Consider the following 20,408-nt stretch of genomic DNA (forward strand, 5'->3'; position numbering starts at 1 on the left):
TTTTCAAGTGTTGCGTCGTTGTCGCCCATTTCTTCAATTGAGCTTGCTTGTCATAGTGGCAAGCACAGCCTACGCGTGACTTAGGCTCCGTTTGGAAGGTCGTTTTGTTTTTACAGGTGTAACGGTTTACGGAGGTATTATACCGTTCATAAATATAAAACCGGCGACGGTTTACGAAGGTATTATACCATTCACAAATATAAAACCGGCGGATAAGAATACACCTGTTGCTTGGCCTGTAAAAACTTTCGGCTGTAATGAACTAACGCCACCAAAACAACCGAAGCAAGCGTGATTTTAGGATCCGGTCGGATTTTTTTACAACTCCGACTTGAAAAACGCCCCGACTGCCGGCTGCTAGCTATAACCGTTGCCACATCACATAAAGTCAAACAGTTGCCACATCACATAAAGTCATACAGTTGTTTTGGGCTGGAAAACGCCGAACCAATCGGGGCGAAGTCCGGGGTTCGAATCGTAGGTTAGGAGTTTGGCGCTTTCAGGTCTGAGGTCCTGTCTTCCGATGCTTCTGCTCGCGAGACCAAAAACGGCAAGACCGAAGGTGATTAGAAAACCGGGAGAAGAACGCTCAAAACAAACAGATCTCGTATTCGGTAAAACTAGTTTGAAATCGGAGCTTCCCGATACCCAAGTCGAATACACTACCTGAGCTCAAAACAAACGCGTCGAGTCATCACAACCCAGATCCGATCGATTCCTAATCAGTAATGCATCCGGAGACCAATCCAGTTTGATGCAGTTTGCAATGTCTAAGCGCCGTTCCATCCGGAACCAGGCGACGGCCGGCGATGATCTGCCGCGGGACGTCCTCGCCAGCGCCCTGCTCCGCCTCCCGGCGAGCGACCTCCGCCGCGTCTGCAAGGAGTGGCGCCATGTCATCTCCGATCCAGCGTTCATCCAAGCGCACACGCTCCACGGTCCTCGCACCCTCACATACACCGTCGTGTTCTTTCCTGAAAAAGCTATTGAATAATTAGGCACAATTTTCATGATTAATTTTAAAATATAAATCATGACGATACTAACTACTAACATGTGAAACTCTAACATACTGGATGCAGTAGACAACATGAATAATATCAACACAGTATAGCAAAACATGTACGCATCTAACATGTTCATCAGGCCAACGGAAACACGACGCACGTACCGAACGTTTGTAGGTGTAGTAGACGCACCTATCAGCCTCATTAATGACAAAGCCCGCAGAAGTTAAAGTTCTGTTAAATTTCTCATGCCATTTCTTAGGTGCTTGCTTTCAGCCCATACAAAGATTTTTAATAATTTGCACACCTTTTTCTCTTCACCTTTTACCACAAACCCGTTAGGCTGATCCATATAGATTTCCTCTTCCAACTCTCCGTTAAGGAAAGCTGTCTTTACGTCCATTTGATGAACGATCAGACCATAAGAGGCAGTCAGGGAAAGTAGTACACGAATGATGGTCAGCCTAGCAACAGGTGAATAGGTGTCAAAGTAATCTTCGCCTTCTCACTGGGTGTAGCCCTTGGCTACAAGCCGTGCCTTGTACTTCTCAATAGTACCATCAGGCCTTAGCTTCTTCTTGAAACCCCACTTACAGCCCACTCGCTTACAACCATATGGTCGCTCAGATAATTCCCATGTTTCATTAGAAAGAATGGAGTCCATCTCGTTATGTACAGCTTCTTTCCAATCATCTGCATCTTGAGATGTAAATGCATTTGCAATGGACGTAGGAGTATTGTCCACAAGATACACAATGAAGTCATCACGAAAAGATTTTTCAACCCTCTGTCTCTTACTCCGTTTAGGAGCTTCATTGTCATCTTTCTCAAGGATTTTCTCAACATGTGGTTGTTCAGAGTAATCATTAGATGTACTAGATTCAGGAATTAACTTAGAAGAAAATTTAGTAAAGTTGTGCATATCTTTCATAGGAAACATATTCTCAGAAAATGTTGCATCACGAGATTCCATAATAGTATCAACATGCATATCAGGTACCTCGGATTTAACCACTAAAGATCTATAACCAGTGCTACGCTGAGCATAGCCTAGAAAGATACAATCCACTGTCTTTGGTCCGAGTGTCCAACATGGAATTCACCAAGTCGGTCAGCGTGCGGTTTTTCCTCTCAGCAATCCCGTTTGATTGGGGTGAACAGGGAGGCGTCCTCTCATGTATAATACCGTGTTCCTCACAGAATTCATCAAAGATTTTAGAGAAATACTCTCCACCACGATTCGACCTAAGAAGCTCTCCATGATGTATAGTTCACTCCCAACATCTGCTACACCGAACTTAGCGTTCAGTGCCTCCCAGAGCTCTTTGCCATCTGTAATGTGCATGTACACATCAAACAGCTTGTTGTTAAGAACACTCAGAACGAGTCCCGCAAAGGCAGTATTGGTTTCCTTGAACTTGTTCTGATCCTCGTCAAATATAGTTCCTTCAGGTAAACCCTCACTAGCCTCGAACACTTCTAGAGATCGCAACCACCACGTGGTCTTGTACTGCCATCTCTTAAAGTCCACACCGCTAAACTTATCCGGCCTCAGCGCATCAGATAGATGTCCCATGTTTAACTCGGGAAATTGCCTATAACAATATTTAGGTTTTTTGATTATTGAATAATTAGGCATAATTTCCATGATTAATTCCAGAATATAAAGCATGACGATACTAGCTACTAACATGTGAAACTCTAACTTACTAGATGCAGTAGACAACATGAATAGTAGCAACACCGTATAGCAAAACTTGTACGCATCTAACATGTTCATCAGGCCAACGGAAACACGAAGCACGTACCGAACGTTTGCAGATGAAGCAGATGTGTTTGTTCGGTGCAGCTATGTTGTACCGCCGCACCGCCCGACTTGATAGATAGACGACCCGTTGTGCTGGCGGTGCAAGGAACGAGGTAAAGACAAATGTTGTCTTGGCTCGAGGCTCGAATTCACGAAACGCGACCGCAACGAGTCGAGTCGAGACGAGCGGCGGAAGAGTGCGCGAGAGGCTCTCCTCTTCTCACTCACTTACAAGTGTTACAACACTCCACCCTATAAGGCCTTGTTTGGCACACAGGGATTGAGAGGGTTCTTAGTGGATTTTCCCCGTTGGGCTTAAAAGCCCCTAAAATATCAAAAGGAGCGTTTGGCACACCGGGCCTCAACCGGCCCAGCCCCAAATATCCCGTCACATCCTCCCCAATCCACGAGGCTTTCCAGCATCGAGCGATACCTCGCGGCTCGCACACCCCGCGCGAGAGGGAGACGCAAGAACCACGCGTCGTCGCTGTCGCCTCCTCCGCCTCCGTCGCCGTCGCCTCCTCCGCCTCCATCGTCGTCGCCTCCATCCCCGCCTCCGCCTCCGCCTCCGTCGTCGTCGTCATCACCGGGCGCCTGCTTCCTCTTCTTTCTAGGGCAAACTGACCTTCTCCCCCAAGGTACACCGCCCCCTCCCCTCCCCTCCCACTCCCCTCCACTCCATCTCGATCTAGGGTTTCTGAATATTGGCATCGGTGGTTGGTCCGCCGTTTACCTCGTCATCATCGGCGAGCTCATCAAGCACACCGTCACTGAGAGCCACCATCGGCTCCTCTTCCCTTTCCAGCACCTGTGGCGTGAGAGGCCCTTCCTGTTGTTCCTGTTGTTCCACCATCGGCTTCTCTTCCTTGATTAATTAGTCACTGCTAGATCTGGACTACTATTTAAAATTATACATGTAGATGCTCAAGTAGGATCTCTACCTTCCAGTACTGGTATTATTAGATATATAGTATGTATGATAACAAAGTAACAAGATACAGCCAACCACTTTGTGTTAGATATTGATAACTGGATGTAGTGCAAAAATGTGAGGGGAGAATCATTGTGCTGCACATAAGTTTCATTTGTATATCATCAGTCTTATTATTTCTTAATTACTTACAGTCAAAATGAATTCACGGAGCCTTGAGAGAATTAGGAAGAGGAGGGAAGAGGATGAAGATGACATGATCTTCTTTATTTGGCCAACACTGTACCAGATCCTTAGTAGGATCGACAAAAATCAGCGACATAGCTCTGTCCTGTATGGCAAGAGGCGTGTTAATGAAATCCTTCAAGGTCATGTCAAGAATTGCCTGGTAGCTTTTAGGATGGAGCCCCACATCTTCAAAGTGCTAGCATCATATCTTAGAAGGGAAAATTTGATGAAGGACAAGACAATCAAGGTGGAGGAGAAATTAGCCTTTTTCCTTTACATGTTGTCTCACAACGCGTCTTTTCAAGATCTACAACTAGAATACCAACATAGCGGGTGGACCTTCCATGAATACATCAAGTCTTCTTCGACATCATCCCGACTCTATCTTGTCGATTTTTAAAGCATCAAAGCATCGATGAACCTCATCCAAAGATTGCTGGAGATCCAAGATTCTTCCCATACTTTGAGGTTTTCACCTCGACACTTTCACTTCTTGTCTTATCTATATCTTCAGATTTTGGATATTGACTTGCAATCAATCTACTCGCAGAATTGCATAGGCGCCATCGATGGAACTCATGTTCCTATGACTGTAACACCTGACAAAGCCGCTCCTTGATTTGACATTCTAGATTTGACATTCCAGATTTCAGGTTACACAATATATCATTCTTTTAAAGGAATGAGAAGTAATATATTTATTTCCCAACAAGTACAGATACCTCCTTTTAGAACAAGATGCAAAAGAAAATGCACTAGTAGAACGGAAAGCACATCATTCATCGTCTTCTTCTTTCAGAGAAAAACATAGTACAGAGTACATCATGCACTAGTAGAACCCTATATTTATGTAAGTTTTACTAAATCTATTAATGCACAACCCTTTGCTTTGTTTTTTAGGTGTGTCCCTTCAGCCTTCATGTTCATGAGTTCAGAAGATCACGACGATTCTTTGCCTTTGATGGAAGTTCCATCCCGTATGCGCTGCTTCCATACTGGACTTGTTATGATGGCATGATCTTTTTCTTTAGCCCAGATGAGATATTCTTGGTTTATTTGACTCAAAGGTGTGAAAAAATGATGGTGATGTTGCTGAAATGAACTGTTGTAATTGACAACTGTCATAATTATTTTTATTTGGCCCAGATGTGAAATGATGGTTGTGTTATAAACTGTTTGTTAAAATTCTTGTGTTGCTATTGTTGTTGGTGTGATAAAAACCACATTTTTATTCTATTGTGCATCCAAAAGCTATCCCCAGCCAAACAACAATTTTATGTGTTTGGGAATATTGGGGTTGGGGTGAGAGGGATTGTAGGGAATTGGTGAAGAGGAGGGGTTCACCAAATCACTGAAAATCCCAGCCCCATGAAAACCTCTAGCGCCAAACAAGGCCTAAGATGGTGTACATCTCCTTCAACTTTTTATGTGGGACAAAATTTCCCACTTCCATCACTTGCTTGTATACATGGGCTACTTTAAGATTTTAGGATTTGCTAGTTGGCCTGCCCCAAATATGGACCCAAATTCTAACAAAAGCCAAGTCCAATATGCGGATGCGGAAGACTCGGGCGGCGGCAGCGTATTCGACGAGCGGTGGCGAGTCACGGCCACGTTCACCGCCTGCAGGTCGGAGGACATGATAGGCACCTGCAACGGACTGCTCTGCTTCCTCGACCGCGGCCAGGGCTCCATCACCGTCGTGGAGCCCTTCACCGGCGAGTCGCTCGCCCTGCCACCGCCACCAGACAAAGTATAGGGAGGAGTCCAGCAAGCGTCTCCAGGAAGCAAGAGCTGCACGTGTACACAGTCGACGTAGGCGAGGGCTGGAGGGGTGTGCGTGTCACCTGCCCAGCGGAACACGAGCTGGTGTGCGGCCCGATGTACGCCGACGGTGTGGTGTACTGATCCGTGAGAGGGGAGCACGGGGCAATGAAGCTCGCGAGCTTGGACCTGGCGACGGAGGTCACGTGGGACTCGGTCCAGAGCCGGCGGCTGCCGGAGTTGAACATGACGGCGGGATCGGGCAAGCGGGTGTGTGATGACCGCCTTGCGGCACATATATTGGACGTCCTTGTTCATCGGACAGGGCGGCCATTGGGTTCGGCACAGCGTGGGACTGCCTCCCGGTCGGCGGGCCTCGCTGCGGCAACCCGTCCCTTGCAGCGGGGGCACCTCCTGCTGGAGGGCTATGGAGACGCTGGCCTGTACGTTCTCCCGATCTCGCCGGCGAGGGATGGCAATGGCATTATTGGCCTGGGCTCGCGGAAGCTGCTGCTGGCGAGAGGCGAGGAGGAGGAGCTGCCCAAAAGCTCGTCCTTCTCCCAGGTGCCGTTTAACCAAGAAGCAAGCTGACAGACGCCCGGATGCAGTACCGGAGGGCTGTTCATCCCAGTCGCAGGCGGCCACAGCAGGACGAGTCTCACGCGAACACGGCGTTGCAACAACGTTTTGCTATGCCCCGACGGTGTCCCCTGCTCCCTTGGCACACTACTTTTGCACAAACTCTGAGGATTGAACAAACTATGAAGGCAGAAATCTAATTGTATCAATTTCTCTTTGGTTCATGTAACTACGTACATATCATGCATTACCCCTTGACGCATCTTCTATCATAATTTTGATCCTGAATACCACTTAATCATCCGATCAACAGCAAGATAATGTAATTCTTACAATTACCATCACTCCAGAAATTCTACTATAGTAGCCCTAAGCAACACGTTAACACACCAACCACAGGCACACATTCAACAGGTTTACCATGATTTTGTTGGCCAAACAAATTTAGCTGCACATCAATTGAACAAAGGAACTGCTACGGCGTCATTCATGAGAGCGTCCATCAGAAATTTTCAGGGCGCAGGCGATTGATAGCTCCAGCTGATACTACTTCCCTCAATCTACATACCTTAAGGAGAAAGGGGACACTTCTGTTTCAGACGGGTGACCTTCTCCGGCCGCTTCATATCTCATCTACTCACTCAGGTTGCATCCACGGATGTAAGGGTGGTCATACTTTATATACCTTGTCCAGTATGGTCGGTACTTGGTCATTGCCAGCTCCAGCCATGGCTTCATGTTCCCATTGTAATGAGCGACAGCAGCATTGTCTATCTCTGAGCGGTCGATGCTTGGGTTGTATCCTAGTCCAAGGACATGCCACGATTTATCAAGGGGGTGCGTCAGCTTGTAGAACGTCATGAGGCCAGGTGGAAGTGTCCCGAGCTTCCAAAGAACCCTGTCTTCATTCTGGCAGAAGAAAACAGTAGGATAGTGTGAGATATGATGTGTTTGAACAATGAAATGAAATCCAACGATGATATTAGTAACCTCACCATGTTTTGCCACTTGTGGTAGATCCCGGTAATATCTTTGTTCTTCCATTGCTTCAGATCAAAGATGTTCATCCCATAAGCCCAACCACAAGCATTAGGATCAAAGTTCCGAGCAATGTGTGGATTTGAGAAGTTAAGGTACTTGTCGAAACGGTGGAAACTCTCTCCACAGGTAAACACTGCACCATTGACCATTCCATTCAGATCAACATCCCACAATCCTGTCAAATCTTTCTGCACAACTATGTCATCATCGAGGAAAAGTATCTTATCCAACTTTGGGTAGATCTGTGGGAGATAAAATCTCAAGTGGTTCAGCATGGAGAGGTACTTGGGGTTGCGGTATTTTAGGTTTGAAGAACCTGCTGAAAGAGTGGTGGGACGGTCAGCCTTGAAATAATACTCTTTCATGGCAACAGACTCCAGTTGACGTAAAACAGGACAGTATGATGAGTTCAACCACTTAAACTCATCCACATTCTCAACATGGATAGTGGCCTTGCCAGGTGGGTTCAGCAAAAACCACATGTTCATGGCTCCAAAGTTCAACTTATCGGTCACAAGATGGAAAACATGTTTCTCAGGCTCCTGCAAAAGTTAAATCAACCATTATTGTTCGAAGCAACTAGTATCATACAAGAGTTCATCGATAGGAGAATCTTGAAAATTACCTTAGCATTCATGATGGTTGAGTTTACAACAACAGAGGCAGCCAAGACATTGTCTGAGAAAAGTGCATAGTGGTAGAGCTCTGGATTTTCCAAGTTTTCACTCCTCGGGAACTTCCGTTTCTCCAGAGGAAGGAGATAGTAATCTATTGTTAAGCGCATAGACAAGCAGTGGATGCTGTTTGGAATCGTCTTTGCAGCCAACTGGCTAAGAAATGTACTCTGCTTCTTCAAGCTCCTGACCTGTTCATCTGCTGACTGAAGCATTGCTCTTAGTCTCTGACTTATCACCTTGCAATCATACAATTCTTCTCTGGCCTTCGTTAAAACTTGACCCATCACTCTGATTTTGTCAGGTGCACTGTAAAGTAGCATATTTGTGAAAAGAGAGGAACAAGGTAACTGAGTAAGAAATAAGCGATAATAGATGTGACGCAGCACACCTGTGATGAAGGTCAGCATCTGCAGTAGCCTCTCCTACAGCCCGCTGGCTTTCCTTGATTCGGCTCTGCAGTTCTTGATAGATACCATGCTTGTTCCTTGATTTTGCAAGCACAGAGTAAACACGGGCCATAATAATTTGGTCCCTCATCAACCTGACTGTTGAATCTGAGTTCTCATTCTCATTCTCTTTTCTCCATATGCTGTATTTCCCAAGGACAGCAGAATCTACAGCCTTTGATCGCTCAATAGCTGCATTCTCCAGCTTAACAAGTGCTTCGTCATCTTTCCGTACCAAATCAATTGCCCTCTTTTCCCGCCTCGCCTCCCGTAGTTTCTGTATAAACCAAATAGTACCAAGAGGTCATATGAAAGATTGAAATCAACTTATTAACAGAGACAAGAATTTATCAAAATATATACCAGTTACTTACCCTTCGAGCCATTTTTGCTGCTGTATCAACTTGATGTCCATCTGCATGGGCAATAACTTCATTATCTACTGTCTAGTCAGATTATGTAAATGAATAACTTGAAGAAAAAACAATTATGTCCATACCTGAACCATCCTTGGGTGCTTTATGTGTTAGAGGTATAACATGGTCTGCGGAACTGTTTTGAGCTTTTGCCTTGTCGTCAACAACCAAATTAGCATTCATCTTGTGATCAACTAGATCATCAGTTTTCCAGGAAGGAGATGGATGATCCCTAAAGAAATCAAGGTTCAGAGTGCCTGTTTCTTGTTGACTAGCAGCTATAGCATCAATTACCTGAAGACCAAATAATTGGATGACTATAAGTACAGCGGAATTGAAGAAACTTAAGGTTTCATATGTTGAACAGCATAACAGTTCATGGTTACAGAATAATCATGACGTCCAAATCATTACATGTAGACCAAATAAACCCCCAAGAGATTGGGAAGAAGACAATCCCAACCACCAAACATAGAATTGAAAGATGGGCATGTACACTACTAACTGCAAGATGTTCTGACCTCCTTAGACAAAACAGATTTCAGATTGTCTGTCGCCAGTTGCTCTTGCCAATCTGTTTCCTGCAAGACAGGTCTCAATGTGAGACGAATCCTAAAAGTAAGGGTGGTAAAACAAATTTGACTCCCTTTTAGAATGGATAAATACCTGGTTGCCATCAGCACCCCTGGGATCTGCAGATGAACAAAATATGCCGTCACTTATTTATCTTGAAGTTAATAAAATGTTGCTATCAAATATTACAACAAAACATTGTTCCCAAATACTAACAGCTAACAAGAAAAAAGACAAGTAAGGTTTTAGCAGATGATAAAGCAAAAGAGAAGTCGGCATGCTTAAGACAATCTTATGCTTTTCAGCCCATCATGGTTCAGTTTGCACAGATAAGTGTAGCTTTGATTTGTTATCACTACTAATATGCCATGGGCATGCATTACGGCCTCTCCTAGCAGCAGCCATACACCCAACCTACCTACATTGGCATAAATCCTGGCACCAAGAGAGCAAAGCAGGAGAAGAATAACCAGATCTCTTGAATCAGAACGTCCACTGCATCTCACAGGTTCGTGATCATTCACAGTTCCGTCTATTACCTTTTGGTTTTACATCCCAGCAACACGTTGCAGCCACAATTCCCACCAAACCCTAGCCAGTACCCACAGGCTGAGGCCACGACACACCAATTGCTGAATAACAATCCTGAACCACTCAAACCAAATCTACACGGACTCCACTCTCGCGGTCAGTACCATCGGCAAATCAAACCGCAGAAGCGCATAAAACTCGCAGCCCATGCGAATCCAAACGCGGATGGACCAATCTAGGTGCAACGGGACCCGAAATTCAGAATCGATGGCGCCTCGTACGGCATCCATGGCATATGAAGTGGCTTTTCTAACAAAAAGTGGTTTGGGAAGTGAGGCGGGGGCGAACCGGACGCGACGTGGACGTGGCCGCCGCTGCGCGCGACGAAGAAGATCGACGGCGCGACGACGAAGAGGAAGACGAGGACCACCACCGGCGGCACCGCGCCGGAGCCGCGCCTCGCTCCGCCGCCGCCGCCAGCGCCCGCGGAGGAGTAGGGGAGCCGCTTCGGGGACGCCATCTCCGGTGACGCGTGGGCGGAGGGGGAGGGGCACTGGCCCGATCCGGTCGGAATGCTGCGGCGGCGGCGAGGGGGTCGCCGTGCGCGCGCTGCCTTTCCCCCCCTCTCTCGCCCTCGCCTGCGGGGAGTGTGGGGAGTGGCGTGGGGTAGCCACGAATGGCAAGGGAGGAATTCAGGAAAGATCACGTATCGCTTTGGTTTTGCTCTTGGGACGGTATCTGGGCCCACGACGGACGTGTGGGCCGGTTGGTGCCTTATTGATGGATCTACGACGGATGTGTGGGCTGTTAGCGCCTTAAATTCGGTAGATTTTATTCATCACACTAGAGCCTCGACCGAAATCACTAATTGAGAAATGGGAAACGTTCAAAATCAGACGGCTGATTACAACGACGCCTAAGCCTCCTCCCAGGCGCGACACGCGTCTCGGTGGGACAGCCCACCCCTTCGTCATAATCAGCCTTATCCTCACGCGAGCGCTCAACCACACAAAGCCTTCCCGCACATGTGACCCGCTCTCCCCTTCCCGACCGGTGCTCTTCCCATTCCCCTTGCTCCATCTTTTATTCTCCCACAAAATCCGTGCGCTGCAGTGTCCATGACTGCATTGAAGCTCCACGAGCGGCTGCGGGTGTTGCGTTGCAGCGGGAGATGCGAGCTTCACCGTTGGCCGGCATGCCTGGAGGTGCGATGCAGCGTTGGTCGGCATGCCTGGAGGTGCGATGCAGCTTTGGCTGGCATGCCTGGTGGTGTGCAGCGCTCGGTGATGTACCAAAACGTGCTGCCGTCGTCTGGTGCTGCGATGGAGTGCGCTTGCCGGCGTCGGGTGCTGCGATTCATCCCCGCCGTGCAGGGGGTTGGTACTGCAGTGTAGCATCATCGGCGCCCGTCGGTGAACATCGATGCTGCACTGGAGCTTCGCCGCCGGCTTTCGATGCTGCGATGAAGCGCTCATCGGCGGCCCCGGAGTTGTGATGCAGCACCCGGTGTCGCAATGGAGCTTCGCCGCCGGCTTTCGATGCTGCGATGAAGCGCTCGTCGGCGGCCCCGGAGCTGTGATGCAGCACCTGGTGTCGCAATGGAGCTTCGTCGGCGGCTCACAGTGTTGCAATGCAGCTCTTGTCGGTGGCGGCCGTCATGCTTGCAGCGATGTGCGGTGTTGCTTGCAGCAGTGTGCAGTCCGCGGATGGTGCTGCGGCCATAAAAGATCGAAGCGGGTGTCCTGGCGATGCGAAGAAATACATATGACACACGTTGACCAAATCCGACGGCTTACGAGTATTGAATCTAACGTCTCAGGACCCGGCTGATTTATCAAAGAAATCAGTCGGATGATTTGTAGCAGCGTCCTTGAGAAATACATCTTTCAAATATCACTTTCACCTTTCTAAATTTTGACAAGTGGCGTACTGCATGTATGTTACTTGTCATAACAGGAAAGTTTTTCATTTTCGTGAATTCATATTTTTATAGGTTTATCTCCTAAACCGTGCGTCCAAATCTCGAAATGTTTTTACCGTTGGGTTTCTCTCGTCGAGATCTTAAAAATTAGATCACATGTTGATAGGTTTGACGAAAAAACCACAAAAAAGGGACCAAGAAAAACCATGCCTCTCGTGATAGGAAAAAACAATAGAAAACACATTTTCGCATTTTTTTTCTTTTCGAAAGGCGCGGCCGTGCCTCTCACGAAGGCAAAAATGTGCCTTTCGCGGAAAAAATTACGTTTGTTTTTTCCTTTTCGAGAGGAACGGACGTGTATCTCATGAAGCCAAAAACTGTTCGGGTCCATAGTCAGTACTAGATGTCAATCTCTCTATGTGTGATCTTCAATACAATGATCATCGCATCTTTGCTTTGATCCACATGATATAATTTCTTTTGTGCGGTGCGTTTGTTGAGATTCGTTGAATTATGAATTTATGTCCACATTATTTATAATAAATATTTGAGTTACATTTGAATACTTGTATGATTCTTATGTGCATGATTATGATAGCTTCATAATTCTCTTCGATCTATTGAAATAGTTTGGCCAACTAGATCGATATTTCTTTGGTGAGAGAGGTGCGTTGTGGTAGGTTCAACATGGCAAATTTTTATATCCCAGTGATAGAAGGGGACAAGATACGTCTTTGTATTGATGCTACTAAGGATAAAATGACGGGGTTTATTCATATTGCTTGAGTTTACTTTGTCTACATCATGTCATCATTCACCATGCATTACTCTGTTTTACTTAATGCTCTAGATTTTGTATAACGGTCGATGAGTGGAGTAATAGTAATAGGTGCGGGTAGGAGTCGGCCTATTTGTTTATGGACTTGATACATATATATACATGATCATTATCGTGATTATCGCATAACTATCCGCTTTTGTATCAATTGCCCAACAATAATTTGTCCACCCATCGAATGCTATTTTTCATGAGAAATGCCATTAAAGAAAGCTATGGCCCCCCGGGTCTATTCACAACATATTGATAAAAACTTTATTGCCTTGTTGTTATTTACTTGTTTTTATTTTATTTTGCTATCTATAATTATCTATACACCTCACTTGCTTGCAAATAACAAGACAAAAGGATTGACAACCCTTTTGCTCGCGTTGGGTGCAAGTTGTTTGGTTTTTTGTTGCAGCCGCTGAAGATGATTGTGGTTGATATTCCTATTGATTGGATAAATTCTGGTTTCGTAATTGAGGGAAAAACTTATCCACTTTGTGCTTCAATAACCCGTTCCTCTTTACGGAAAATTCAACGCAGATCACGAGTATCACACTCCAAGCATTCTGACTGGGAAGCGTCCTAGCTCGCACATACGTCATCAGGAAACTCTTCATCATATCATATTCTTTCATGCCTGGCCAATAAAATAACCAGTGGCAAGCCAATGTGTACTTTGAATGTACTCGCAAGCAACCCATGTTTGGAACAAGGCAATAACAATGCATGATACAACACTAAATAGGTAAGTTGCGGAAAGCTAGTTTTACACTCCAGAAAAGTTTAAGGCCGTTTGAAACACATGATAGGAAGATTTGGTTTCTCTTTCTTTTCCCACAACATGATATTTGTAGGAATATAAAAACTGGAGAGGTTGCTCGATAAAAATGAGTGACATGATCCTTCAGTCATTCGAAACGTCGTGTTGAGCAGCGGAGCCGTACGTTTTAGGTGGCAGAGGCTTGCACGCATGAACGACCACTAGTGAGCATTGCTAGTTGCAGGTGCAAGTTGCTTTCCATATGACAACATGAATTCCTTGATATATCACAATATTATTGCTATTTAATTTAATGCATCTATATATTTGGTAAAAGGTGGAAGGCTTGGGCTTTTGGCTCGATGCTTTGTTTCACCTTTGTCGTCCTAGTTACTTGTGTGCCAATGTTATGTTCCATATTGAGCGCTCCTAACATGTTTGGGGTTGTTATGGGAACCCCCTTGATTTTGGTTTGGGATAAAACTCTTCCGGCAAGGCCCAATATTGGTACTATATTTTCTTAACATAATAAACTGAACACCGTTAGTGACGCATAGGGAATTAGCGCTACCCGTGTTGGTACCAAACGGGCAGACTACGGGGCTACCATGGGGAACTCGTGGTTTGGTTTTACTTATAGTGTGACCCATCTGGTCGTGTCCTTAGAACAAGATATGCGGCTCCGATCGGGTTCGTCGACACATCGGGGGCCTTGCTGGATTTGTTTTACCTTTATCGGACGTCTTGTGTATGGGATTCTGAGGATACTTTGGGCTATCTCGAGGTTGAGGTTTTCCATCGGGATTCCGAGAAGACTACGGGTTTTCCGTGGTTGAGGTTTTCCATGCAGCTTGTGGCTAGTTTACGATGGATGAGTTGAAGCACCCCTATAGGGTTAAATCTTTCTGAGAGCCGTGCCCGCGGTTATGTGGCAACTTGGAAACTTTGTTTAACACCCAGTCATATCAAACTTGAAGTAAACTCAATTAAAATATGTCAACTGTGTACGTAACCATGATTGTCTCTTCTCGTGAGTTCTGAATCCGAGAGAGAACACGGTGGGTTGTGCTTGACTCGTAAGTAGGTGTTCAGGATCATTTCTTGATCATTATTAGTTCACGACCGTTGATGCGTAGATCACCCCCTCTTATTCTTGTACTCGTAAGTTAGTCATCTAAATAAATGCTTAGTGCTTGCTGCAGCCTCAACACTTAACCATACCTCACCCAGCTAGCTTTGCTAGACTTCATACCTTTGGAAATGAGATTGTTGAGTCCATGTGGCTCACAGTTTACTACAACAACAGTTGCAGCTACAGGTAAAACGATACTTTAACATGATCGCAATGAATTTTCTATTTGGAGTTTCTTCTTCATCATCATCATCGATGATATGATGGGTTTCAAGCCGGCAGTCTAGGATAGCAAGGATGGATGTCGTTTTTATCGTTTGATTTCGTCCGTAGTCGGACCCTGCTCTTCTGAATGGTGATTGAATGTATGTTTGTATTAATATGATCATGATTAGTTTGTGGAGAGTGTAAGCCAATTGTATATACTCATCTCTTCTCATATGTACTTGTAACGATATCCATTCTTGCAAAATGACAAGATGTGCTTCTATCGCTGTCGAGGCACTCGAGCCAAAATAAGGATATGATCGCATCTTGGGCGTTACAGGGGGGTCCTAACCATCGGGTTGATGGACATCATTGTGACATCCACGGACTAAGCTCGAGAGGCCAAAGTCGCGTCACATGGGCCAAATGAAATCAGCTTCCAGAGATGACGTCTAGGGCATGATCATCTAAGTGCACATTCGCGAGCTTGTACGAGAGGTCCACAAAATTAATGAAGATACTAAACAGTGGACATTTTAAGAGTGTCGATCAAGCGGATCCAGTTATCATTTTGAAAGACATTTAGTGACACAACCATTGTTGACACGGGGGATGGTGAGAATGGACGAACACTACAAGAAATATGCTCATACTTGACGTTTTTTTAAATGTCGTTGATGAATTCATCATAAATCTATGACGATTTCATCCAAGATTGTCGTAAGCCATTTGAGGGGATCAATTCTACATATAAATTACGACGATGTGAGTCAAAAACGTCATAACCGCATAAGATGAGATCGTCATAATTCTTACGACGATTATAAAAACATCGTAACACGATGTAACATAATTTTTACGACGATTATAAAAAAATCGTAAAATGTATTGATTTTTTTATATCACTTTTCTGTTGGCTATTTTTTTCATCTTACTTTTCTATTGGCTATTTTTTTTCATCTTACTTTTCTGTTGGCTATTTTTTTTCATCTTACTTTTATATTGGGTTGCTAATGGGATTGTTTGTGGTTTGTCCACATGGTGTGCACCACTGCACAAATCGCAAAAAATCAAGCGCAAATAGGACTCGAACTCACGATCTCTCTGTCCAGAGCTAGCGCTAATAGGTCCGCACCACTGCGCTAGCAACTCTGCTTGTGTTAGTTGATAGAACTAATTGTATACATAGTAACTTTATATAGATACAACTGCTCTTTCCTGCCCTTCCCTAATCTAACCCACTGCAGTTTTCAGTTGGATCTTTCCCACTGCGCGACGGATCTGGTGACCGGCGGCGGGGATGATGTGGAGGTGACCGGAGGCGGTGGCTGGTGCGGCCGTGACCAACGGAGGGGGCTAGTGCGGGGGCGGGCAGCGACGGAGGGAGCTGGTGCGGGGGCGGGCAGCCGCGGAGGGAGCTAGTGTGGGGCGGAGGGAGCGACGGAGGGAGCTGCGGAGGGAGCTGGTGTGGTGTCCGGCAGCGGCTTCTTCCCCTGCTTCTTCGAGGCTTCTTCCCCTACACAAGGTGATTATTCCCCTGCAGCATGTCTCTCTTCCTGTACTGTACGAATAGGGCCTCTTTGGATTTTGATCAGAGCCTCCACATATTTGTAGATGGATATTCCAGCTCCAGGAAGCTTCTATCAGTCGGACTTTGTAGTTGCTTGTACTTTAGTTGCGGCTGCTTTCATCTTGTATCATATAATCAAGTGAAAGAAAGCATTGTGAAATGTCAGCAGAGTCCCCATTTCTGCTCTTGCTATTCCAGGGCTTCGCTCTGTTTTTTGCAGTCAGGTTTAAGTTGGTTCTGTTGCGAGTAAATTCATAGTCCCTCTGGTCCATGTTATTTTCGCTGATTTAGCTTCTCATGCCAGTATTATTGGTATAGGGGAAATATTATTGGTATATTATTAGTATAGGCTGGAGGGAGCTGGTATATTATAGGGGAAATCCATCTTTTTCGCAGGATGATGCAAAAATATTATTGGTATAGGGGAAATGCATGCTGGAGGGAGCTGGTATATTATAGGGGATCTGCTTCTAATCATTTTATGGATGAATTTTTAATATTATTGGTATAGACTGTGTAGGGGAAATGCATGCAGGATGCTGGAGTATATGATATATCACTTTATTAGGTTGTGTAGGGGAAATGCATGCATGCAGGATGTTTAATATTATTGGTATAGGTTGTGTAGGGGAAATGCATGCACTGATGATTTATCTAGGTTTGGTTTGCTTTTTGCTAGCTATTGTTGGTCTCTGAGCTTTGATTGATGCTAAGTTGCAACATTTATTGGTCTTTGGCAGATGGACAGGAGCTGGATTAAAGGAGTTAGAAGGCTTTCCGCTGAACATACAAAAGGAGTCGAAGAATTTATGCAATTTGTTCGCAGAAGTGCTGCCGAGGATGCTCATGTTCTTTGCCCATGTCGGAGCTGTCTCAACCGTGCACAACAACCTCTAGGAACTGTAGAGGCTCATCTGTTGATTTATGGGATGGCAAGCACATGTGATCGGTGGGTCTATCATGGAGAACCTTTACATGATGAACCTGAACCTGAACCTGATGCAGACCCACACCATGGTGATGAAGGCAATGATTTTGTACAAGATGATTCGCCAGCGGGTGCTGGTTTTGAGGAGGGTGGAAATGAAGATGACAGAATTCCTGAGTTGTTAAAGGATTTCTACAATTCAGAACCGCAAGGTGATCGACAGAAGACAATCTTTGCGGAGCTGTTAGAGGAGGCGAAGTGCCCAGCTAGTGATGGTGGTAAATTGTCCAAATTTTCCTTCACCGTGAAGTTACTTCACGCCAAGTCTTTCTACCGGATGACCAATGTTCAATTCAACGGATTTCTCCGTATCATGACCTTGCAATATCCAGATAGCGAAATTCCCAAATCTTATGATGAAGCATTGAGTATAATCAGCACATTGGGACTTGGCTATGTTCTAATCCATGTCTGCCCGAATAACTGTGTCTTGTTTCAGAAGCAGTTGGCCCACTACGACGAGTGTCCAAAATGTAATGCCTCCAGGTGGGAAAATGCTGATGGGAAGAAGCAGATACCGGTGAAGGTATTGAGGCACTTTCCTTTGATTCCAAGGCTGCAGAGGATGTTTATTTCGAAGAAACAATCGGAGGAGGTACAATGGCACAAGCTAAATCGGAAAGCCGTGGAGGGTGAACTCAGCCATGCAGCTGACGGGAAGGCATGGGAAGAGTTGGACAAATTAGATAAAGAATTTGCCGCTCATCCAAGGAACTTTAGACTCGGCATTGCCGATGATGGTTTTAATCCATTTGGAAAGATGAGCACATCCTATAGTATGTGGCCTGTATTTGTGATTCCATACAACCTTCCGCCATGGGCATGTATGGATCAGTCCAACGTCATGATGGTGTTGCTGATTCCGGGTCCAAATTCTCCCGGCAAGGATTTTGATGTCTTTATGGAGCCCCTCGTAGATGAACTGCTCCTGCTATGGAAGGGTGTACTTACATATGATGTCGGAAGTCCCGAAAAGTTCAATCTACGTGTTGCGATCTTATGGTGCATCCATGATTACCCGGCGTTGCACACTTTATCGGGGAGGACCACAGGGGGGTATCAAGCATGCGTTCGTTGTGACAAGGACCCTTGCTCAAAGAGAATAAGGAGCAAGATATGCTTTACTGGGCACCACCGTTTTCTTATTCGCAGCCATCCTTGGCGGAAAAGCAAGGATTTTAACGGTGAGACTGAAACTCGCGACAAGCCAGCACAATTCACTCAAGAAGAGATTGAGCAGCAACTTGACAAGGTCAAAGATGTGAGACCAGGAAAGCATGGAAAGAAAAGAAAGCATCAGCAGGGCCAATGTTGGGACCGGAGGTCTATTCTGTGGGACCTCCCGTACTGGAAACACCTGAAGTTCACGCATAATCTCGATGTTATGCACATCGAGAAAAATATATGTGAGAATCTGCTAGGGACATTTCTGAATATTGAAGGAAAGACAAAGGACACGGTTAACTCCAGGCTAGATTTGGAAGACATGGGCATAAGAGAAGATTTGCACCTACAGCCTTCTGAAGACGGAGAGTCATTCGAAATGCCAGAAGCATGGTATACGATGACTAAAGAAGAAAAGCTTGCATTCTGTGAATATATAATGAATGTGATATTTCTAGATGGGTACGCCGCGAACCTAGCAAAATGTGTTTCTCCTGATGGATGCAAGCTTCAAGGCCTGAAAACACATGATTGTCACATCCTGCTCCAAAGGATTTTAACGGCAGGACTCCGAGGTTTGATGGATAAGGAAATATATGAAGCGGTTGCTGAGCTAGGGAATTTCTTTAAAGAGTTGTGCTGCAAAACACTGAAGCTAGATGTTCTGAAAAGACTTGAAAAAGAAATCCCAATTATCCTTTGCAAGCTGGAGAAGATTTTCCCTCCATCTTTCTTCACTGTTATGGTTCATTTGGCCATCCATTTACCTGAAGAGACAATGCTTAGAGGACCTGTACAATACGGCTGGATGTACCCGATCGAAAGAAGGGTGCTTACACTGAAGAGGTATGTGCGAAACACGGCAAGACCGGAGGGATCCATTGCCAAAGCATATATTGTCGATGAGTGCTTGACATTTTGCTCGAGGTACTTTGACGATGTGGAAACGAGATTTAATCGACCGGGTAGAAACAGAGAGCGGGATGATTCGCAAGGTGGTGATCTCTCGGTTTTCAAGCATGGTGTGAGCTTTCTTGGAGCTTCAGATTACGTGCCTGCTGGTGATGACTATGACAAGATGGTTTGGTATGTCCTCAGAAGTTACCCTGAGGTTCAACCCTATATCGAGTATGGCATCTCTTGTGCACTTAATTGTATCATTTTTCTGTGGCTGGAATGAACACATTATTTAGGCCTGATGCTTTAATTTATTATTTTGTTGGCATTACAGCTTGTGCAAGGAAGAGCTGAACCACCAAGGTATCATCAATGTTGATAAATGGCTTGCGAAGGGATTTTCTCAATGGTTTAAGACTCATGTGAGATATTTAGCATTTGATCAATTTACACGTAATTTTCCATGTGTGTTATTCACCCTGGTTTTATTTGTGCAGATTGGAAAAATACATGAGAAGAACAATGTTAGTGATGATATCTTTGCATTGGCATGTGAACCGGATAAGCGAGTGAGATTGTATTCTGCGTGTATTGTTGATGGTGTCCGGTACCACACTGTTGACCGCGAGAAAGATTGAAAGTCACAGAATAGTGGAATTTTTACCGAGGGAGAACATGAAGGCATTGACATCGACTTCTATGGTCAACTCAAAAGCATCATAAAGCTGCAGTACAACACTATCAGAGGTGTCCGTCGTTCGGTCGTCTTATTCCGTTGTGACTCGTTTGATCTTAGTTGCAAGAAAACCTACACAGGATTCAATGATGATGGACACTTCATAAGCATTAACACTGGAAAGTGTTGGTACAAGAATGATCCTTTTATTCTAACAACACAAGCAACAATGGTATTCTATGTGCCAGACACTCGTTTGCATGGAAA

General features: G+C 45.3%; 1 protein-coding gene across 1 annotated transcript; it reads right to left on the minus strand.

The window, feature by feature from the left end:
• Positions 1-6,585: 6,585 nt before the first annotated feature.
• On the minus strand, positions 6,586-10,674 carry LOC123400062 (polygalacturonate 4-alpha-galacturonosyltransferase-like). The gene is made up of 9 exons (XM_045094461.1): positions 10,349-10,674; positions 9,563-9,588; positions 9,418-9,477; positions 8,980-9,190; positions 8,855-8,895; positions 8,423-8,757; positions 7,983-8,340; positions 7,312-7,899; positions 6,586-7,225 (listed from the first exon to the last, which is right to left on the minus strand). Exons 1-9 carry the CDS (start codon positions 10,518-10,520, stop codon positions 6,950-6,952), a joined length of 2,067 nt encoding a protein of 688 aa, XP_044950396.1. The 5' UTR covers positions 10,521-10,674; the 3' UTR covers positions 6,586-6,949.
• Between the last annotated feature and the right edge of the window lie 9,734 nt (positions 10,675-20,408).

The sequence above is a fragment of the Hordeum vulgare genome, chromosome 5H (genome assembly GCF_904849725.1).
Source record: "Hordeum vulgare subsp. vulgare chromosome 5H, MorexV3_pseudomolecules_assembly, whole genome shotgun sequence".
NCBI classification, from domain to species: domain Eukaryota; kingdom Viridiplantae; phylum Streptophyta; class Magnoliopsida; order Poales; family Poaceae; genus Hordeum; species Hordeum vulgare.